This window comes from Lissotriton vulgaris, chromosome 9 (assembly GCF_964263255.1).
Source record: "Lissotriton vulgaris chromosome 9, aLisVul1.2, whole genome shotgun sequence".
Classification (NCBI taxonomy): domain Eukaryota; kingdom Metazoa; phylum Chordata; class Amphibia; order Caudata; family Salamandridae; genus Lissotriton; species Lissotriton vulgaris.
Genome location: NC_141697.1, coordinates 492130863 through 492154973, shown reverse-complemented (window position 1 = coordinate 492154973; position 24111 = coordinate 492130863). Strand labels below are relative to the sequence as shown.

General features: G+C 46.3%; 1 protein-coding gene across 1 annotated transcript in view; it reads left to right on the top strand.

The window, feature by feature from the left end:
- SLC38A6 (solute carrier family 38 member 6) overlaps window positions 1–24111 on the top strand; it is a 360414-nt gene that overhangs the window by 150242 nt on the left and 186061 nt on the right. The window contains exons 5-6 of the mRNA XM_086937949.1: window positions 5632–5714; window positions 6191–6249. Coding sequence (XP_086794075.1) covers window positions 5632–5714; window positions 6191–6249 — 142 coding nt within the window. The remainder of the gene's footprint in view (window positions 1–5631; window positions 5715–6190; window positions 6250–24111) is intronic.

Below are 24111 nucleotides of genomic sequence, written 5' to 3'. Positions count from 1 at the left end.
ATTAGAAGGGCTTCCTTTGACAAATGTCCCGCATGCTTTACGCTTCCAGTAGGTTATATGAAGACCCGCAATTGAAGCAGCGGACGCTGGCCACAAACCGAGACCATCGAACCCATTAACCCGGGGTAAGCGACTAACGGTGTTAGTTTAGTATAGAAGCCGATCCAATGTCTATAAGCCGACATTAAATGGGGCATCGATCTTATTCCATCATAGGGACTGAGGACACGAGTGCTTCTCACGGTGGAACAAATTGAAGGGCAACTATCTATATACCTCTAAGGATTTATTTTACACGAACAACCGTGCATTTCACGGTAAGCCACTTTAATGGAGCGATAAGTTTAATGCAGCTATTTATCACTCTATACATGTTGTTACCTGAGTACTTTCCATTATCCTTTTTCAGTGTTGTCTATGTGTGAAACATGGATTTTGACATACATGGACTGTACTCATGAGCTGGAGAACTGAAGGTAGGGAAGCAACTAGGGGGTCGTACATTAGACCTAAGGCCATAGGTCATGTTGAAGTTTAGTTAGCCTAAAACATGTTGTTTTTTTGTTGTTTTTTGTGGATAGTTATTGGTCCTGAGGAGAACCCACAAAACAGTCGGGGTTCGAAACGTGTCGACCGACCTGGTCCCTGATCACATAGAAGTTACCTGTGTATATAGGAAAATATTTCCCTTGTAAAAGATTGGATTAATTTAAATCTGTGATACATGATACATTGGGTGTTTAATCATACATGTGGATGTGACAAAGGGACTTTTTCGTTTTTTGTTTCTAGGATGGATGTTTGTATAACTGTGATATGAATGTGGAATTGGCCAAGTGTATGGTGATGAAACTGTTTTAGCGTGCCCTTATCATTTTGTTCACAAATGTGTTCATGTCTTTTATGTATTGAAATGCACAACTAAATATGTTGTCCTCTGATAAAATAACTGAAAAATTAAATGAAGATTGAATAATGTGCGTTGGACTAAGTTGCAATCTTTAAAGCAGAATTTCATGTTTTCTCTCTTGAAATGACCTCAACTAGTTGAATAGCCAGTCTCAGCATTGGCAATTGTTTTGTTCTATTTCTATCTGCATTATTGGCAGTATCTAGATGCCAGTCTGCAGCTTCGAGCCTGAACCCACTGTAGGCCTGTTGACTCCAATGCAGTGTCAGACTGGGGGCAACAAATAGACCCAGTCACCACAAGGAAAGGGGCTCCCACTAGCGAGTCAAACAGCTAAAAAAGTGGTCCATGTTTGCAATTTGAGGCAGTTTTGAACTTGTAAAGACACACTGTATAGGTGTGTTTTTTTTCAAGGTATGGGAGACTGTGCATTTGTGCTTGCCGCAGGCAATCAAGCAATGTCTGTGGCAATATTGGGGAAATCAACAGCAAAAGCTGGCCTAGAAGACCACAAAATAATAATGATACCATCACTTATAAAGCCCAAACAGCTACCCCAAACAGAGGTGTCCCAGCTCTATAGCAGTTGGCGGCAGGCCGACAGAAGGTCTCAACGAAGAAACGCCCTGGTCATACTAGCCACATCTGAAGAACAATGTTTTCACAGATTTCCTGAATAATGGCTCTGAAACAATATGCTGAATATTATTAGGCAAGGACTTCCAGAGTTTAGAAGCCTTAACCTTGAAAGATCTGCCACCCATCCAAGCTCTTCTAAATCGAGGAGTGCATAGGAGATTTTATGCATTAGATCTCAGCATTCGGGTCTGCTTAAAGCTACACAAGCGTTGTTTTAAAATGCTAGGGCAGTTACTGTGGATTGACCGGAATGCTAATGTCAAGGCCCTAAACTCAATCCTTCGAGCCACTGGAAGCCAGTGGAGCTCCTTAATGTGCCGAGAGATATGATTACGGAATGGTACCTGTCTAATCAATCTCGCAACCACATTCTGAACCATCTGCAATCTTATGACCAAATATGCTGGCAGTCCCACATAGAGGCCGTTCACATAGTCCATTCTAGCTGTCACAGTGGCATGGACTATTACTCGGTGACATTGCTCTGGTAGCAGATGAAGGAACTTTCGCAGGCTTCTCAGTTTGCTAAAGCAGGACGACAATACCTGCCCGATTTGAACCGAGAAACAGAGGTCAGTTTCCCACTTAACTCCCAGGTTTTGGACCGTGATTTTGGGATTGGGAGGGGGACCCATTTCCAGCGGCCACCACAAATTCGATGCTGGCTGCAAGTTTTTTCCAAAGAACAACACTCCAGTTTTCTCTGCATTGAGTTTAAGCTTATTATTGTTCACCCATAGTGAGATGTCTTTCAAACAACCTTTAAAAAGCTTAAAGGTGTCTCCCGACTGCTCGTTAAAAGAGAACACCAACTGGGTATCATCTGCGCATGATATCGCCTTGACACCCCGATTGCCAATGAGTGAGAACAATGGGGCAAGATAAATATTGAAGAGAAAGGGGATTAGTGTTGATCCCTGAGGAACACTGCACCATAAAGTTTTGGGTTTCGACCTATGAGGTTGCAGAGCAACCTGCTGAGTACAGTTAGTAAGAAATTATTTTAGCCAGGTTAGTGCCACTCCCCCAATGCCGATATCCTGGATTCTCTGTGCCAATCTTCTGTGGTCTACTGTTTCAAATGCTGCTGATAGATCCAGGAGCACCAGCATCGCTGATGCCCCAGAATCTACCGACATTCTCACTGATTCTGCCACCTCTAAAAGAGCCGTCTCTGTACTGAAACTGGGTCTGAAACCCGATTGAGTGTTGTGCAAAATTCTGTGTTTCGCAATGAAATTGGCCAGCTGTTTTTGCACCATTTTTTCCAGCGTTTTTGCTGGTGCTGGTAGCAGTGAGATTGGACGGTAGTTACTCAAATCGCCTGGCTCTCCATTGGGTTTTTTCCTAAGGTGGACAATTGCATGTTTCCACACATCAGGAAAGATACCAGACTTAAGAGATGCATTCCAAATGTGGGTCAACACCTTAGTAAGCGAGTGACCCATCTCTTTCCGCAGTTTACGGGGGCAGGGGTCTTCCAGTGAGCCTGACTTGCAGCTCAGGATTTGTGCCCATGCATCCTTCTGGGTGATCGAGATGTATTCCGTACAGGAATAATCTGGTTTGCTACCCTCCTTGGCCTCAGTTTTATCAGTCTCAGATATTGCTGTAATCAAATCATGAATTCCTTGAATTTTGTTATCGAAAAAATCAGCAATACTTTCACACAGCGACAGGGAAGATTTCACTTCAATCTCTAATTCTTTCGGCCTAAGAAAGGAGTCCAGGACCTTAAATATTTCTTTACTTGAGTTATCTGCCTCCTGAATGCTTCTCGCCACATAGTCTCTCCTGGCCTCACTCATTAATTTATGAAGCTCTTTCAGCGCTTCCTTATATATCACTTTAGCTGTATCGCAGTAATCCACCCGCAACAGCCGTTCCAGGTGTTTGCACCTACTTTTGTATGTTCTCAGGATCTCTGAAAAACAGGGGGCCGAGGGAGATTGCCTCTGTGTCTTGAAAATTCTGGCAGGGGCAGTAGCTTCCACAGCGACGGAAATCCATTTATGTAAGGCACATGAGTCGGCATTGGGGTCAATCGATAGTGAAGGTACACTACCCTATAGGACTTACCCTAAGGACCTCGCGGGCAGCTTTTTGCAATTTCTTTTTAAGAGATTACGAGTGCCCCCTTCTGTCTGGACATTTCAAAATTAGATGAAAAAGGGATCAATAAATGATCCGTCCACACCAATTGCCTAGGGAACTCAGTTTTCATGGATTGAATGTTAGAAAGCATCAGGTCAAGGGTGTGCCCTGCCCTATGGGTGGGGAGATGCACATGCTGAACCAGGTAAGCCCCCAAGAGAGCCTCAATAAACTGCTCTGCCTGACCGCAGTTAGGATTGTTCATGTGTAAGTTAAAATCTCCTAGTGCCATGAAATTCGAGTGTAGAAGAGATTTCTGGGCAATGTAGTTACAAACTGTCTCAATAACACATGGTGCACATTCCGGGGGTCTATAGATCAGGAGTCCTGAAAAAGAAGTGGAGGGGCCTACTTTGACCAGGAGTCTCTTAAAATGTTGGCTACCCCCTCCTCTTTCCCCCTCTCTGTTTGTGCAGCAGATTTTAAAGCCAGGCGGAACAGCAAAGGAAACTGCTGAAATGGCGTCATCTTTAAGCCATGTTTCTGTCAGAAACCTGATATCCCATATGTTCTCCGTCAATAAGATCCATATGTCCTCTGCATGCTTAGCTAGGGATCTACAATTAATAAGGCGTGCCTTAAACTTACAAATGTTCTTACTCAATTCCCTCTTATATCCCCCCTTGCCACTACTGCCTACAACCTCTGTGTTGTTTCCTACGACCCAGTGACATCCTGCACAGTTATTGGGGAGTGAATTGTATGCTGGATTTATAGCGTGTTTCCTCGGGCAAGGGTTACCTCTAAGCAACAATTCCTCGCCCAACAGATAACTTTGTTGCAGGGAAAATGGGCAGCACACTTGGCGGCTGTCCGGACGTGGACGGGCCCAGACGGGCTTGCCTATGGCGAGCCGGCAGCGCGCCCGCTGCGCGGCCGGGCACCCATGTATTCTATATAGAGCGTCCTTCCCAGAAGTAGGAGGATAGGGGGCGGAGCTACGCTCCTCCACACAATCGGCACGCAAAGCCAGGGTGGACCGGGAACCAGCTTTGGATATCAACTGCTATAAAGTGCTACGTGCCTGAGGTAAAAAAAACTCCATACATGACAATTCAACAGAAAATGAAAGTCAAAAGCATTTTAAAAACAGTGCAATCGTATTTTTAAAAAGACAGGTCTCCTTTCTCAAATAACAGATAGCCTCCTGGCGGGCTGTTACCTATTAGTGCAAAATAGGCACACAAACAGCCAAATCAAGTATTTGTAATGCAATAGGTCTCGCACTTAGAGTTTGAGCTATTGGCATTGTAAATGACGATGCCTTTTATTTTTGTGTTGTTCTTAAAACGGATTTAAAAAAAGGCAATGTCATTTACAATGCCAATAGCTTAAACTCTCGCGAATGCAAGACCTATTAGATTGCAAATGCGTTCGGCCCCCGTGATGTAGAGATTAAATAAAAAAGCGTGCCTAGCTATGTGAGAAACTAGTGCTGGGACACTAATTAAAGCCTACCAAGTAACAACAGACGTAACAGGGGGTGTCCTCATGGGAGGTTACCAAAAAATACAAGGAGTGGGCGGAGCTTCAAGTCCATACCTGAATACAGCATGCCTCGCAGAGCAGCACATGCACTGCCCAGGCTCGACCGAAAAACGGTCCACAGACTGAACTGTCAAACCAGATGACCGCGTGCTGCTGTCTCATTGCGCTACAGGCCAGTCCGACCCTGTTCCAGTGTCAGCATTCAGTGTTTTTATGCACATTTTGGTAGCGTTGTAAGCACATATGTATTTTGTAAATATATATCGTTAAATGTATTTTTAAAATAAAGTAATTTTTTAATTCGTAAAGGACTGATTTTTAATGTGACGTGATTCAAATTGTTAAGCACTGCTGATTGGGCTAATAACAAAAGTGTTAATAAATGTAAACTTGGTAGTGTTCTGCAATCGACCCCTAATGTCGACTTATTTTTCCCATAGATCGTGGTACCTGGATGGGGAAATCCTGCTGGTGCTCACCGCGGTGTGCATTGTGTTTCCTCTCGCTCTCCTCCCCAAGATAGGTAAGAAGCGGGATAACGCCTCTCCCTTCCACACCTCCTGCCTGCCCAGCACCCACAAGTTATTAAAATAGACCACTTTTAAGCACACGCTTTACTGTGGGCGGTTGATGGAGAATGAGCAGTTTAACTTTAGATTTATTGGGCCTCATTCTGCCTGCAGCTCTCAGTAGTTAACCTATCACTCGCACTGCAGTAGTATGCCGCTCGCCCGTCTAAAATAAAATCTTTACAGCAGAACATTAAAGGGCAGCCTTTACTTACAGCATGCCATTAGTGGTAAGCCAGTTCTAATTCTGCGCGCCAAAACGGCATAAATGATCTGTGACAGGCAGCTGGAATGCTGTTATTCCGAGCTCTAAGCCCCAGATACCAGGCATTCTAATGCAAAACATGCCCGACATGCAAGGCTCTGACTGCGCTGTATATTAGGATCAGTTTCCATATAACTTACTCTTTATTTTATCGTTATTTTACAGGCTTTCTCGGCTACACAAGTAGTTTAGCGTTTTTCTTTATGGTGTTCTTTGCTCTTGTGGTAAGTTGAAATCCTGTGGTGCACAATTTCTGAGTTTAAAGTTAACATCAATATGTTGTTTGTTATTTAGATTTTTTTGTTAGGACTATATATATTTTTTTGCTGTGGACTCGTTGTTTTCTGTGTCAAGTTGCATTTGTGTCCTACAAAAAAACTTGCTTCATTTGGATTCCTTTATTATTTTTATGGAACTCCGACATTTTCACTGCACGCCATCCCATGTCTGCTCAGTTAAAATTTCTCTGAAAACGTTGAAATCAAAGTATAGAATTATATATAGTATAAAGTACCCCCTGCTGTACATTATGATGATACTGTAGGTCTCCTCGGAGTTCCATGATCATGTCGTAGAACACTGCTGAAGGCCGAGTTCCTTTATAAGGTTATTAAACTCCGAGGTGACTGGCAATATCCTTATCATGTATGGCATAGTGTACTTTATTCCTTATAATACATGGTTGCACCGTCACCTTCCCTACAAACCGCTTAAATTCTTGGTGCACAGCACTTACATATGGAAGAGAGAGTACGTCTGCAAACATGAATAATAAAAATAGAATCTCAAGTACAAAATTAAACACAACAAAAATAGTTAAAATATTTATTGCAAAGGATATTGCTATCCATTTAACAAGTCATTTTTTTTAAAGGTGCAGTAGCTTAGAATGTGTAGAAACATTCCAACTTTTCTCTAATTACCCAAGGAGTGCACACAAATAAACATGTTGGCATAAACATCTCCTTCCTGCTTGTCACTGAACAGCTAGAAAAATAGAGCAGAAGAAAAGCTGTAATTTGTTTTTGTTTGTTAGCTGGATTAATTATGCTCCTTGCCCTGAACTGCCTTTCCCCTCGGCTGCTGGCAGCTGGCATTGTGACATAAGAACTTAACTGATATTACAGTTGAGGGGCTTCATCATTTCTTTATAAAAGCCGACTGGGTGCGTCCCCAGATGCCAGTTATAAAGATATTAGAGACTGCTTGTATGTAGGGATTTCAGAATCCTGTGTATTACAGATGGGAAACTGTGAATGAGGGGGATCTATTTCACCAATGATTCTGAATGACCTCTAATAATTGAGAACAAAGCTTGAGTAGTATATGATGTCACTCCGAATTGTGGAGTGAAAAACATCCCAGTTGTTCACAGTTTACCCATCTATCATTTAATGTTGTATACGCCGCTCTTCAAATCATGAGCCCCTTCTTTCAACATGTAAGCAGGGAGGGGGAGTAAGTTTTATGGAACATATTAAAGAAAAAAAACTAAAACAAACAGGCCTCCTGCCACTTATCCCACCACCCTCTATATGTACCTTTTCCCTCCATCAATATTTAAAAAAACATACCTGACCTTCTGCTACTCAACCCCCACCACTCACTCGGAAACCTTTCCCCTGCCCAACATCAAATATTACAACAACAAAAAAATACCCAACCTTCTGCCTCCTTATACCATATCCATGATATACCCCTCCAGTCCCCAAACAGGAAAAAAGATTTCTGGCCTCCTGCCACCCTCTCCCACCACCCACTGCAAATTCTGCTGCTCTCAAACAGAAAAATAAATACCCGGCCAGCTGTGCTGTCGCAGCCCCTCCCAGGCCAAAGCCACGCTCTCTACTCTGACATTGACGAGCACAGCAGCTTTTGAGAGCCGTTTGTCAGCACAGGTTGATTTCTCCTGTCCGTGTTGCGCTAACAGGGAAGTAGGCGGTTGGCCCAGGCGCAGTGCTGCCCATGTTCTCGCATCTATCTTGGGTCTGTGGAGACCCAGGAGAGGCAGAGGAATTCGGGTAAGACTGACAATTACCATTCCACTGCCACACTCTGGTCTCCAGACACCCAGGTCAGGTGGCAGAACAAAAGAGATGCACGAACTTCCCTAAGTGACGTCACAACACTGGTTAACCACTTTGGCTACCGATTGTAGTGAAGTCACCGCAGTGAAAAAATGGATTTCAATTCATAATAAAAGGCCTCCTATGGAAGCCATATATAATAATAATATTGTATATGTACCTGTTGGGACCGAAAAGGCCCCTGCTTGGTAAAGTACATGCATCCCTGCCCTGAGTGCCCAATCTGCAGCAATATCAGGATCCTTGGTACTGGTTTGTCATCATGGGCAAACACGGATCATGTGTGAGCGCCATGACTTGGTCCTCTCTCACAGATTGTGATCTTGTTAGACCGGAGGGACACACAAAGTGCTACCTTCCTAATGGCGAAGAGCTACTGCTGTTACCCATAGTTCAGTAGCAAGAGCCCGATGGTGGCAGCATACAGTTTTTGTACCAGTTATCAGTAAATTAAATAGGCTTTTTTACTTGTGTCACTGGAGTGAGGCCTACCGGCCCACTCATGTAAAGTTCTGTTGCTGCGTACCTAACTCGTCCATGGCCTACATCTTGTTAATATGTAGTGCTGTGCAGTGCACATATGATAGGCGTTTGTGTGCTGTAATATATATATGCCTGTGTATGGCTCAGTATACTGACTACTGTGGGTTTCATATTGAAAGCACAGGGCCTTTTAGAAACATGTGGAGAAGACATCTCAGATATACTTGTGGATTGCCTGCACTTCTGAGAGCTGGGTGGAACACACACAATGGAGGAAGGGAGAGCAAGGCACTCTTGTACACTTCAAAAGGGTTCCTTGATACTAAAAAGGTTACTGGTCAGTGGAGTCTGAACGCATCTCAAGAAGGAGATGGGGCTGATAAGGGAATCAGAAAGAATGGGGGGTGGGGGACTTGGCAACTTTTTGATAGAAATATATCAGTGAGGCTGACATCCAGTTTTGATCCTCTTGTCACTTACTTTGCCTCTGTGTACGGCTAACAAGATTTGAGTCACTCCTGCTGTGAACAACTGCTTCCTGGACAAAGGATAGGACAGGGGAAGGGGCACCTCCATGGGAGCAACTCCCACATCACAAACTTCAAAGACTCCAACACTAAATCACATCTGTGTCTGGAAATGATTTCAAATAAGGGGAGCTTGAGCCTCCCAAAATTGTCATACTAGAGCTGTACATCAGCATGGAGAAGCTCAGCCCAAACTCTCTATGTTGTGACCAGGACTGGGTACTGAGGTCTGCTAGTCTTAGTACTGGGTATGTGGGCATCACCTAGGAGAATCAAGACCACTCACCCTGGAGCATGAAGCACCAGCATCTGCCTGCCTGCCAAGACCAGATGACCCTGTGAGGGGGAGAAGAGCTCATTGAGAGAGCGAGGTCCAGTGGGGGATCCTATTGAGTGAATCCCTGAAGTAGAGTGTGAGATTCTGGTTCCGTATTGAGGATCATTGCAATAATGAGGTCATCTGCCTGTGTGCTTCTGTTTGTGATCTTTATATGCCAGGTGGGTGCTGTGGTGAAGTTTGAGGACTGTAGCACCAATCGGATTATCTATGCGAGTGCTGCTTTTGCGGCCCCCTGTATGCCAGGCCACAGTGATGGTATGTCTATAGCCCTGGCACAGAGCTGTGACAAAGAAGCGGACTGTGTCCGTGCAGTGTTAGGACCTAAAATGGCACCACCCTATGTTTGCTGTTCGCGACCTCTATATTCCAGGGTAGGGCACTTTGACAAGAATGATATCTCCACTCCCGTGCAGTGTTGTGACCCGAAGGGGCCATCACCCAGAGTGCTCTGTTTGCGATACTCCTAATCCAGGAGGGGGCTGTTTTGCCAATAAGGGTTGTCACCCTGGAGCAGCGTAGCGGGCTGTGACTGGCGGAAAAAGAGCATCGATTCAATCACCCAAATCAAGGAGCAGCCTAGACAGGCTCCGGTGTCAGGAAGACTAACTACACAATCGGCGAAGCATCGTGAACGCCTGCCGAACCGCAGCTCCAGTGAGAGTGGGTAGCACGGATTGCCAGGCCACTAAGCCTCTGGGGGCAGAATGCTTTGACTGAAAGCAATACTGAGCTGGGACACTTTGACTTTTAAGAGGCCATTGTGGATCATCTAAGACTTGGACTTTCTACCGGGCCTAACCTGGCTGATCTCCTCACGTGAATTGTGAGTAACCACTATCCTTAGACCGGGAAATAGGACTTGGGTATTTGCCCAGACAAAACACGTGTGCGCTGCACTTAAGAAAATTGAGCATATTATTTGATGTGTACCTTATTTCACTTTGTGTGCTTGTTTAAATACTACCTTTTCCATAAAAGCAAGTATCTTGCTGGATATTCATTTATTGGTGGTTTCTGGGTGTGTTTTGAGTTATGAAGCTGTATACACCTTGCATCTCCCTCCCCCTCCCCGAGGAGGCTTGGCCTGTTCGACCTGTGTTACAACTGAAAATCAAATTCTAAAAGTGTAGTGCCTGGCCCAGTTACTCAGGATACATAGTAAGTCGGGCCGCAGGACATCAGGGGTAAAAGGCCTCAACTACCAAAGTTGTGCCCAGAAATTCTGCTGGCCCCATGGTATTCTGAAAAGCGTTTGACAGTAACTATTACTTTCTGGTTACACACAGATTTCAGCATCAAGCATTTAGCTCACTGAGCTACCTTATCACACCTCTAATTACATTTCCATATTTTATTTCCTTATTTATGTATAGGCAAAAACACCTCACCCAATTATTAGTTACATAACATGCCAACACATATTGAATAATAAAAAAGCCTTGCAAATGTCCCAAAAAATATTTTTGCTGCTACTAGGATATAGTTTATTATGATACATGAATCCTTAAATTTTGGGGGTGCCCTTGTTTTACAAGCACTCCTCACATTTATTGTTCTGTCATCAACAAGTTTAGGAGGACGCAGAGGGGGCTGTTGTTAGCCGCAGGAAGGCTACAGACCCTACCAGCAGTGTTGTCAGTTGCCAGCATCCTGACTCTCTCCCCAACCATTAGTTTGTAGCCTAGTGCAATCTGCACCGCCCAATAGCCCTATGTTAATGCCTCACTGTACTGATGATCTGCCAGATACTAGTTTTGCTGAACGTAAATTTCTTCCTCAGAGTCACAGTGACTAGCCCGCATCTTGAATAAGGGGCCATCTCCTCATTTTAGAGAGGTAGCTCAGATGTGTGGGTGAATTGTCCTTGTGGAAGCAGGCCTTTGTTCATGGCCTCAAAATAGGGCCCTGGGCTTGGGGGTTTCCTCCTTTATGTAACCTTACCTAATTTATGTAACCATTTATTCTGATGACCTTTAACGTGCACAGAGTAATTCACCCTTTAGCATGCAGCACAAGTGCCACTTTACCATTTACTGTTAAGCGTTTGTCAGTCTTTATTTTTTTTATACGTCTCTGTTTTAGAACAGACCATAGCATGGTTACCTCCTCCTCCTTACCAAATTCTTCTACTTGTATTGGAAACAAAGTTGCCTTTTGTTCTGGGGACTGAGTAATCACTTTTCTGATTTTGCCTGCCAAAGCCCTTGCCAGTGCCAACCTGTTCCATTAATCTTTCTCTTAGAATTACTTTTGCTTGTTTTTCAGGGCAACAGGTTCCTTGGTGGGTTTTCTCGCGATTGAGGGGCACGTTTGAGGTGGGTTAAACTGAAAGGTTCCCCCTCATTTTTTCTACCATGACCCAATTTGCCTAATCAGTGGTTTAAGGGTCATGTAATTCTGCCAGTACATCCTTCCCTATTAAGATGGCAAACCGAGAGAAGGCTAACATTTTATCTCCTTAATTTCCATGCTGCAGAGCAGGTGCCCATGTAGTGGTGTTTGCCATGCCAGAAATATTTGTCCATGAGGAAGTGAGCCATTCCGGTTGACCACAAGTGTTCAGTTGCTGAGTAGCTGCATCTTTTGTTTGGAACTACCTGATGGCTCCATCAAACTCAAAACAAGACAGGTCCTGAAAGCCTCACACAAGATAGTTAATGGCAAAGGCGTCTTCAGCTTTCAAAATCCATCAGAGTGAAAGTTCTGCAAAGTAAAACACATTGTCAGAACCCTTTTTCCGGGCACCCAGGGGATACTAGGCCCAACCGTGGTGGTTGAGGCCTTTTATTTCTGATGTCCCGTGGCCTGACCTATTATGGATCCCAAGCAACTAGGCCAAGTAGTCCTTCTGCACTTGACTCTCAGTGGTAGCTGTGGTCGAGCAGTCAAGGCTTCCTTCGGGGGAGTGTAGATGTCAGTGAGTGAGCACGACTCATAACTCAAACGGCACACAGTGCAAACAATAAATCTAGGTCCAGTCAAATACTTGCTTCTATATAAACAAAATAAGTATTGTATTTCTACCTCTACACATGCAAAGGTATATGACATTCAGAAGCTATAACAGAATTGTCCCTTGAGGTTCAGGCTTTAGTAGCTGTCAGGCCAATACCTGTCCCACCCTCCTTTGTGTAATGTGTTCGGGGTTATTCCCCAAGCATTGGTGGCCCCATCCAGGAAATGTGAACTATTAGGCCCTACTCATGAAATCCCCCCTTGAGTCTTCTGGATTTTAGTCAAAAGTGTCTATGATGCTGCAGCACTCTTAGCAGCAAGTTCCCTTGGACCAAACTAGCTCAGTTCTGGTCTTAACAGCTCTCGCAGCACTAAAGAGTTCTGTGGTGCACTGGGTGCCCTCGGAGCGAGCACCTGGCAGTCCTGCACAGTTTGAAGAAATCAGGCTACTCGCAGCCCTCATGGCAGCGCCCACACTGCAGTACCCAGTGGCTCCCAGGCTCTCTCCCTTGAGCAGTGCTGCCAAGGTCCTTCTCTGTTGTCAGAGCAGCTCCCAGCTCTTGAAGATACAGTAAGTTGTCTTTATCGAGTGGGGGGAGGGGGAGAATCCTTTATTTGCACCAGACTGAAGAGCCCAGTGATGGTTTGACATCATTCACAGCATCTTTGGCAGCCCACTGGTGCAGTTCCCTCGCAGTGTGGGTTCAATTCTAAGAACGTAGCCTCAGACTCACATTTGGGTAATGACCTGAATCTATTGGCACGTTGGTACTGGCAGCACCTCCTGGCACTTGGGGATGCTGCGCTACTTAGAAACACATGGGTGCCAACTTTCTTGGTGCAAACGTTCACCCTGCGACGGTCACAGGTCCCATTGATTCAGCCGAGATAACTTTACTGTTAGTCCCTTCTGGCATACGGGGTCACTGTAGCTCGGTGGTACAGGTTTGCTCAGGCCTGCACAGTGCTTCACTCTCGCCTTAGTTTTCAGGGGCCCTCTCTTGGCATATATAGCGGTCGTAAAGCTGACAAGGCACATAGACAACAACCAGATCAGTGCACAGCCTCACACTTCGCTCAGGGAATCCTCTTGCATGGTTCCCAACTGGACCTCGCTACCTCCAATGCTCTTCTCTTCCTCACAGGGCACACTGGTCTTGGCAAGCAGTCAGGCACTGGGGCTTCAGGCTCTAGGGCAGCTGATCTTGGTCCCCTGGGTGCTGTCCCTTCACTCAGCAGAGAGACTAGCAGGCCTCTGCCCCCAGTCCTGGTCGCTGGCAAAAGTCACAGATAGGCGCACCCACAATGTAAAAACTACATATCATATGTAATATATTCCTCACAGAGCCTCCCCTTCTCAAACAGCCAATCTCACTGCTTTGCAGATTACAAAGTTTGGGGTCTCAACCTCCCCTACTTATAGTCCATTTCCAGACACATAAAATGAGTCTTTAAAATGTTATGGTGGGGTTCTGCTTCTTTTTAAGTGAACACTTCTCCCTTTCTTCTATCCTCATGAAAAACTGTATGTCAGTTCAAGCAAGACTCCGAAGCTGATTGTCCCACAACACAATTCATTGGAGTGACCAGAGTTAACACCTGGAAGTCAGCCCCAGTAATATGTACATCATAAGGTTAATTTCAGACCCCCAACCCCACTCATTATGATCTCCTTATCGCCTCATATCCCTTGCTGAGAAGTGTCCAGGCACTTTCCTTCATCCCAAATAGTTTAAAGGGTAAAAAACAAAAAAAGAGTACAGCCAGTATTTCAAATACCTCCACACTATTTCCTAATGCAAGTTCAGAGTTAAAAGCACAGCAGGGATTGTAAGCAGGTGAGCAGCTAGCCGGTGAAGAGAATGACACTTGCAATAAATACCAGACTCAATCAGTTGAAACCACATTGGACACATCCAGTAAAAACTACTGCCTCGGATTAAACCTCCTCATACCACACGGAAATACAAAGGTCAGCTTTCTAACGTGAACTAGGCATAGAGGTGCAGAAAGAAGACTTCTTCTTTGCAGCTTTATTTTGACTGAAAAAACTATACTCCATTGTTGAAGTCTGTTCCTCAAGAAAGCAATGAGAACAACAAAGACCCTGTAAAATTGGATTAATAACTCCTAAAGTAGATAGGACATTTAAAGCTGCCCCTCAGGATGTTATTTGTATTAGGGGTCATTTGCATCCTGATTCGATGGTAATGCATACAGAAAACACCATTATCTCAGTGGTTCCTAAGCCTGGCAGGGAATGCAAGTATCAGGGTGAAGTTGATAAAGAGAATGCTTGCAGGCCATGCATGAATTGGTGTTTTGCAAATTCCCAGGCTCTTCTGAGTCGCTATGATTGATCTCGAGTTGAGGGGCTGAAAAAAATACCTATTCCAAAACCACATAGGAATGATGAAGTAATAGAAGTGGGGAAGACCGTCTCAAAGACCGGGATTACGTGAGCTCTGTATGGTGCCAGTACATGATGTAGACAAACAATGCTTTACTAGTAAGACATCACACTTAGCTGTGTATTCCTTCTTTTAGGACTGATGTCCAAAATGACCCCTAGATCTGTCATTTGATGGGTAGCATCTTTTGGGACTAAAAGTAGACAAATGGTAAATAGGAGTCAAGAGTATTTTAATGCTGAATTCAATGGGGGCTTTCCAGCAACAACACCCATATTTAAAAAAAAACAAACGCATAAACAAAGAATGTTTTAACTCAAAACTATCAACAACAGGAGCAGATGTATCCGTTTAATCAAACTCAGCTGTACGCAAGACCCATTTTGATGGAAACACAAGGTCCAGAGCTCTATGTCATCAGGAAGAGATGTCTTGCTATTAAAACAGCTATTCCATTTACATTCCTACTGATCTCATGACTGGGGATCTCACAATGCTGTAAGACTAAGATTTTTCCAGAAAACTGCAGAAACTATCCGATATTCTAAAATATAGTCTTTAAAGTTCAACAGGTTGCCCCAGAACCACCCACCGAAAAGAAATGAATGAACAAGGATCATTTACTACTTCTACTGAAGGGCGTGGCGTCATCGTTATTCAAAGAAGTAATGAGAAGCTGCTACTATTATACCTCCCGAATTCCAAAGAAGGATGGTACACTCCGACTGCTCCTAGACTTAAGACATTTGTAACACCTGTGCATTACATTTCAAAATGGCAATGCTACAGGAGGTCAAGCTGCTGCTGCAGGAGCGGGACTTAATGACTACTTTGGATTTGAAAGTTACCTACTTTCATATAATAATACATATAGTTCATCCACAACACCAGAGGTTTTTAGTAAGTGACAAACAGTACAGATTCAAATAAAGGCCATTTGCGAGTCCGCTAGAAAAGTTTTTACAAAATGTCTGGCGGTTGTGGCAGCATATCTGAGGCCTATTCATGTCTACCTTTACCTGGACAACTAGCTGATCAAGTGGATGGCAATTCAGGAATGCCAAACGCATACACAAGAGAGTATCTCCTTACTATGCAAACTTGGGTTTACAATCAGTGAGAAAAAAAGACATTTCCGCTCACTCCAAATTCAGAATTTTTGGTATCTGTTCTACATTCAGTGGTGTCAATAGCATACTTAACAAAAGAGATTTGTGGAGGTTCATAAGTTTATTACTCTTTACCAGATGGTAGAACTGCTGACAGTGAGAGTTAATGAAACTGTTAGGAATGATGGTGCGGTGCATTTATGTGGCTCCAAATGGAAGTTTACAGATGCATGTACTTCAAGAATGTTTAAGGTAACAATCGCAAATGACTTGGTTATGGAATGTTCTAGTGTTGTAGCCACGGGAAATAACGCAACCTATTACTGAGCAGATCTTTAGCAGATTCTCAGCTGCAGGTGTGGATCCCTTAAGGTGTTGGGAGCACACATGCCTATTCCTTTAAAAAAAGTTAGCAAGCACAGGCATGGTCGTACCCAGCTAGTATAATTTGATCACTTCAATTAATCCTTTGTATGACTTGATCACCTTGCATTTAAAATAATATTTATCTCCTAATTCCCAAGTAGTTAATCACCATTTAATAGATGTATACCTACAGAAATTGTTTTATTAAAGTTTCATTACAAAACGTGTTTCATTTTAAATTCACTGTCAATGATTTACAACAACACTGGTACCCATATTACACACACTCCTGTTTTCTCTTTTTTTTTAGGGTTTGTAAGAAATAAAACTTGATTTTCTTTAAATTAGTGTTTTCAGTTTGAAAGCAAATTGGGATACCTTTCCCGCCCTCCCTTCAAAATCCACAGTGCCCCAGATTGTTAGTTCCACCATTGGGTTCACACTTGTTTTTGCTCAATAAGCAACTGTGCAACTAAGGATTTTGTCACACTGGTTCACTAGGTCCACAGAGGACTAGCCCTGTGGCATCAAACATACCATCGAGCACATTCCCGAAACAGATAAAGCTTAAGAACCAGGCGCCATTTCGTATGAGGATGACTCATCTGGGAGCGAAGTGGGTAGGTCTTGATGGGGAAACACTCTTTTTATTTTCCCCCAGTTACAACAGCAAATTTCCATGAGCAGACTACCACCGGGCCTATAACTTTAACTTTGTCTTACAAGGGACCATAACGATATTGCCTGTTCAGTAAGCCTGCTCCTCGTGACCCAAGATATGAGATACATCAATGGAACTCATAGAATAGTTATTTCAGTATCTGCTGGATGTCCACTGCAAATGGGCTCACAGTATCCAGGACAGCAAAGTTATCTCCAACGCTTGCATTTGATATATTCTGGATGCCCCGATACACATTCTAGATAAGCAAAAAGGAGTGTCCTCATTCGGCACCACGTTGATGTATATTTCAGTGTTTTGACCAGAAGTCCAGCAGCATCTCCCAGCAGTGCTCCTTCGGTTGTGAGCATCTATATTGGCTGCATGCTGGCGAAATGCTAGAAAAAATAAAAATCCGACACTAAACTGTGAAGGCTGTGAGCATTGTGAGATACTAGCAGAACACTCCTTGGTGCTTTGGTCTTGCAAGCCTTCATTGAGGTTTGGAACAACCAGCCGGTGCCAGGCTTACAGTTTGCAATAGACCTTGTCTGCTGAAGTCTAGTGGTATTATAAACAGGGCCTCTTTCCTTGTGGACCAGTTCACAGTAATGGCTCCTCCATGCCTATGCAACAAAGCAGGACTTTTTACTCGTCTCAAGACCACAGAGCACTAGGTGGGGAAGGCTGAGGCTTCACCTTTCTCAATGAGAGTCCATAATTTCAGACAAACGGGTGCTTTAACACTATATACCCTAGATACTGCCTTGAATTCCATACCATTCCTCCCAGTCACCCACTAAGACATTTCTAGAGCAACCAACTTTATTTTCTGCTGTTGTTGGAACAAGCGACCTCCTTACTTGCTAGAGGAGTCATAGAAACTGTAGCTGTACAGCAACTAGTGCAAGAGGTGCACTCGTATGTCCTCATCCCCAAGAAAGAAGAGACTATCTGCCCCATCCTCATTCTGCTGCTACTAAACTGCTACATTACTGCAGTCCACTTTATGATGACCGGAATTCACAACATCAATTATCTTCTCCAGCAGCAGAATCACATGGTGACACTCTGCCTTAAGGATGCCTACCTACACACCCGCATACTTCCGGCGCTTTGCCAATACCCACATTTTGTAGTAAGTGGAACACATTCCCAGAACAATGTTCTACCTATTGTCACCTCAGCCCCACTTTGTTCATCAGATGTCTGGCTGCTGCATCAGTAAGTATCCTTCACAGAGGCCTACGTTTGCATGCTTATATTGACGATTGGCTAGTAAAGGGGGTGAGTTATGGTGGTTCATCAGCACAGAAGAAACAGTTTACCTTTTCTACAAATTATGCTTCACAATCAAAGTTAAAAAAACAACATTAATTCTCAACAGAGTAAAACATTTATTGGTGCCATATTCAATTCAGTGATGGACAAAGATTTTCCCATGCCAAAGAAAATCATGTTCTTTTTAAACATCACTACGGCTTTACAAGACATTGCATACTATGACTGTGAGACTGATAAAGAAACTGAAAATGATGGTGCCATGCAATGCATTGGCCCTTATGGGAATTGTTTCTTTCTGCACGGTCATCTCTAATCGTTGTGCCTTCTCCCTCCTATTTATAAAAGTTTTTTTTTTACCTGTAGGACTCTGCACACTTTACCGCCTCTAACCAATGCGAAAGTGCATCTGCTCACTCCCATAAACATGGTAAAATCGGCTTGCACCTAATTGGCACATTTAATGTTCGAGGCATGTGGGCTGCTGAATTCATATCTGTGCATAGATCGCCGCCTAGTGTTGGGTCCAGATGATTGCACATTGTTGTCCTGGAAGAGTCTTCGAAGTATCACGAGATAGGTGGCTCCTCCCCTGGACTACAGTGCGCATGGGCATCGCCTCCATCCCCAGATTGTTTTTTTCCGCCATTGGGTTCGGATGTGTTTCGGTTCCCTCTGTCGGAACCGATAGTTGTTCGACTTTCTACTTGAGACCAAAAGGTCTTTAGGCTGAGCGTCGGTATAGTTGCGTTCGGGTTTCTTATCTGACTCTCAGCTCTGAACTCTTGCTACCCTTCCGCGTGCTCTCGGCGCGGACAGGCCTACACTACACTTCTGCTATGGAGCGGACACCGTTTAAGAAATGCCCGGTGTGTAACTCCAAATTTTCACACCTCGACGTGCACCCCGTGTGCAATACATGCTTGTCACCGGACCATGACGAAGACAGCTGCATGGCGTGTTCGAAATTCCGGTGCAAGAAGACTCTGAAGATTCGTCGGGCCAATAGGCTCCAGGCTAAGTTCTCGGCTACCGCGGCGCCCCCGCCAGACGACATATTCCAAGAATCTGTTGAAGGCGAAGACGACGTACAAGGTTCGGAGTCTAGTCCCGCGTCCGAAGGGGAGACCTACGACGCGGGTGATGAGGACTTTGACGAAGTCGCCGACGAGGTAGGGGACGACGATCGGGCTTTTGCCACTGTCGGGGATAGCTCGGAGGAGGAGCATCCCCAACCAGACTCAGGGGTCAATCCCCTTCATACGGCCCAGGTCGAGGGATCGCCTTCGGGCCTTACCCAAGATCTACTTATAAGTCCTACGTCCCCGCCTCCGGGCCCGGTCACGGACATTTATGAGACGCCACTCCCGTTGAAGAAAACGAAAGTGAAGCCGTCTGGTCACGCACCCTCGGATGCGAAACCGAAAGTGAAAGTGGCGCTGGGGCAGAAGGTTCTGGAGGCGTCAACTTCCAAAAAATTCAAGATGGCCGATTTGAAGAGCCACGCCAAGGTGGCCGATCCAAGGCCCTCGGGGTCGGCGCCGAAGGCGAAGTCGACCGACGCGGCTGCGTCGGCGCGGAAAGGGGTCGTGGACCCGAAGATGGCTCCGAAGAAGCGTCAGGGCGACGACGCGCACAAGGCCATTGGGGACAAGGCGCGTGGGGCGTCGGCCCCGAAGAAGGTGCCTGCCGTCGATCCGACTCTCGACGCGGGAAGATCGCTCGAGCCGGTCAAGCCCTCTCCGGCCTTGAAGAAGAAGGTGGCGGAATGCCTGCAGCGGATACGGAAGGACAGTATGGTTCCCGATCAGGACGCTGTGGCGCCTAAGCTCGCGCCGAAGCCTGCGAAGGCGCAGACGCCTATCCGTTTTACCCTGCCACCCAAGTCGGCGCCGAAGGCCTTCGCGCCGAAACAGGGCGGTCCCTCGAAGGAGGTGTTGACGCCAAAAGCTGCCTTGGTGGTGTCGAAGCTTCGGCTCCAGCCGCTTGCTGAAGAGGAACGTCGTGAGGTAATCATCGACGCCAACACCGGGAAACTGTCTCTCCTCAAGAGGAAAATCACCACGGAGCCGGTGTTGGAACATTTTCGGATCCCTCTCAAAAATAAGAGGGACTCTGCGGAATCTCCGGCTCTGGTTGAACCTGTGTCTCCACAAGCCCTGGGACACTCGCCAACGCATTCTGCCGCAGGCGATGCGGACGAGGAAGACGCCGAGTACAACTATCCGGCGTACTCGGATCCGGAGGAGGAGCACGAACCTTGGTCGGCCGGAGGCGACCCAGAGGACCCGCAGTCGGGCCAGGACGCGCAACTTTTTGCGGCCAAAACGTCACCGACGGAGGACTCGGCGGCCTTCAACGCTCTGATCGAAAGAGCTGCGGCTAACCACGACGTCGAGCTACACTCGGACCCCGTGGATGTGGACTTCTTATTTGACACTTTCTCAGTGGCTGAGAAGTCGGTGAAAATGCTGCCAATGCTTAAAGGTGTGCTTAAACACGCAACGGAGGTCTTCAAGGAGCCCACCCGGGCGCGTGTCGTCAACCCTCGCATTGACAGGAAATATAAGGCAGCGCCCTCGGATCCAACATACATCAAGGGACACTTGCCATTGGACTCGTTGGTTGTTTCCAACGCTCGGAAGAGGGCGAACTCGCAGACCACTGGTGACGCTCCTCCCCCAGACAAAGAGTCCAAGATCTTTGAGGCCTCAGGCAAAAGAATTGCTGCACAGGCAGCTAACATTTGGAGAATATCTAACACACAGGCCCTACTTGCACGCTATGATAGGGCTCATTATGACACCTTAGAATCGCTACTGCAACACTTGCCTGACCAGTACAAGGAGGCAGGAGAAATGCTGATTCAGGAAGGAAAGCTCATTACAAATCCATCCATAAAATGTGCACTGGATGTGGCAGATACAGCCTCCAGGGCGATCAATACCAGTGTGTTGCTTAGACGGCACGCCTGGCTTAGAATTTCAGGGTTCAAACCCGACATTCAAACTACAATACTGAATCAAACAGTTAATCCTGACCACCTGTTTGGCCCTGAGGTGGATGCGACACTGGAAAAGATGAAAAAAGACACGGAAACTGCCAAGTCTATGGGGGCCCTCCAAAGTCAGCAGTTTCGGGGTGGTTCCTTTCGCCGCTCCAATTCCAGAGGCACCTCAAGGGGTCAGGCATCGCAGTCCATACAAAACTAACACCCAAACCTCGTACAACAACAAGGGTAGAGGTGGCTATAGAGGCAATAACGTCACGGACAGGGGACGTGGAAATAACAGCTCCAGGTCCACCACCGCCAACAAGCAGTGACGTCTTGTCACTGCCCCCCGACCATACAACACCGGTCGGGGGGAGACTCCAGCAGTTCCTGCCAGCGTGGAAATCCATCACCACGGACAGGTGGGTCAAGTCTCTTATCCAGTACGGTTACTGTCTGGAACTTACATCCATTCCACCAAACATACCCCCAAGGAGCCGTCCTATGTCCGGCGAGCACTTGACCTTGTTGCAGCAAGAAGTTCTAGTCATGCTGCAAAAAGGGGCGATAGAGCTCGTTCCATTGCAAGAGCGGGGAACAGGGGTTTACTCCCTGTATTTTCTGATCCCCAAAAAGGACGGATCCCTCAGGCCCATCCTGGACCTCAGGCCCCTAAACTGGTACATTCTCTCGGAGCACTTCCATATGCTCACGTTACAACAAGTGCTCCCCCTACTTCAGCAGGGGGACTTCCTGGCTACGCTGGATCTGAAAGATGCATATTTTCATATCCCCCTGCATCCTTCCCACAGGAAGTATCTCAGATTCACAATTCAGGACCAGCATTACCAGTTCAGGGTTCTGCCGTTCGGGGTCACCACAGCGCCAAGGGTATTTACAAAGTGCCTAGCGACTGTGGCGGCGCATCTCCGTCGCCAGAACGTCCACGTCTACCCCTACCTGGACGACTGGCTCATTCAAGCAAAAACGGAACGACAGTGCGTCGACCATGTGTCACGCACCATTCATCTCCTGCACGATCTGGGATTCTCTCTGAACTACCCAAAGTCCCATCTCCAGCCCGCCCACGTGCGACAGTATCTGGGCACGACAATCAACACTCTGGCAGCCACTGCGCAGCCAAATTCAGTGAGAATCGCCAGTATCCAGGCGCTGATCCAGCGGTTCAGACCTCAGCACTCGCTTCCAGCGAAGGTGTTCATGCAGTTGATGGGCATGATGGCCTCCTGCATCTCCATTGTCCCGCACGCGAGACTACATATGCGTCCGCTTCAGGAGTGCCTTGCACGTCAGTGGACTCAGGCTCATGGGCGACTGACAGACCTAGTGTTGGTGAGCGGTCGGGCATACAACTCTCTGCATTGGTGGAATCCACAAAACCTTTGCAAGGGCCGACCATTCCAAGAGCCTGTGCCACAGATTATCCTGACAACGGACGCCTCTCTCCAGGGATGGGGAGCGCATGTACTCCAGTACACAGTGCAGGGACTCTGGACACTACAGCAAAGGAAGATGCACATCAACGTGTTGGAACTGATGGCAATCTTCATGGCCTTAAAGGCGTTCAAAGTACATCTGTGCAACAAAGTCGTGTTGATCCGGACGGACAACATGACGGCCATGTACTACATTCAGAAGCAGGGAGGCACACACTCTCCGCAGCTGTCTCATCTGGCTCAGAGCATGTGGAAGTGGGCCATTCAGAGGAACATCTTCCTCATGGCAGAGCATCTCCCGGGCAAGGACAATCAGATGGCGGATCTGCTCAGCAGGCACAGCCATCAAATGCACGAGTGGAAGATCCATCCATCGGTACTCCAACCGTACTTCCAAAAGTGGGGTCATCCAGAGATAGACCTGTTCGCCACAAAGGAGAACGCAAAATGCCAAAGCTTCGCCGCCAGGTTCCCAACACCCGCAATCACAGGGCAATGCGATGTGGCACTGGTCAGGCAGATTTGCGTACGCTTTTCCCCCAGCACCTCTGATACCGCTGGTGGCACGCAAGCTCAGGCAGCACTCGATGACGCTCATCCTGGTTGCTCCAACGTGGGCTCGCCAACCATGGTACACCACGTTTCTGGAACTCTCCGTGGTACCGCATCAAAGGCTTCATCTCACTCCCAGCCTTCTGACGCAGAGCCATGGCGACATTCAGCACCCAGATCCACAACAGCTCAACATAGCGATCTGGCTCCTGAAGTCCTAGAGTTTGGCTACCTCAATCTTCCCCCCGATTGCATGGACATCATTCGGGAGGCAAGGAAGCCCACTACTAGAGCTTGTTATGCGGCTAAATGGAAGAGGTTTGTCATCTACTGTGTTAACCACGATATTGACCAGCTAGATGCTTCCATTCAAAACATCATTTGTTACCTGTTCCACCTGTATCAATGCAATCTGGGGTACTCTTCCATCCGCATTCACCTGTCTGCTATGGCAGCATACCTCCAGAATAGGCAACACCTGTCACTCTTCAAGGTCCCTGCTATCAAGGCCTTTCTGGAAGGACTCAAAAGAGTCATTCCACCGAAGACCCCACCAGCTCCAGAATGGAACCTCAATGTGGTTCTTACAAGGCTGATGGGTCCTCCCTTCGAGCCACTGCACTCTTGTGAGCTTCAGTTTCTGACTTGGAAGGTTGCGTTCTTAGTAGCAATTACATCGCTACGGAGGGTTAGCGAGCTGCAGGCGCTCACCATCCAAGAACCTTTCTTCCAGGTACATGCTAACAGGGTTGTGCTCCGTACGAACCCTAAGTTCTTACCCAAGGTTGTATCTCAATTCCATATAAACCAGACAATTGAGTTGCCGGTGTTTTTCCAAAACCCAGAGACGCTGGCGGAGCGGATG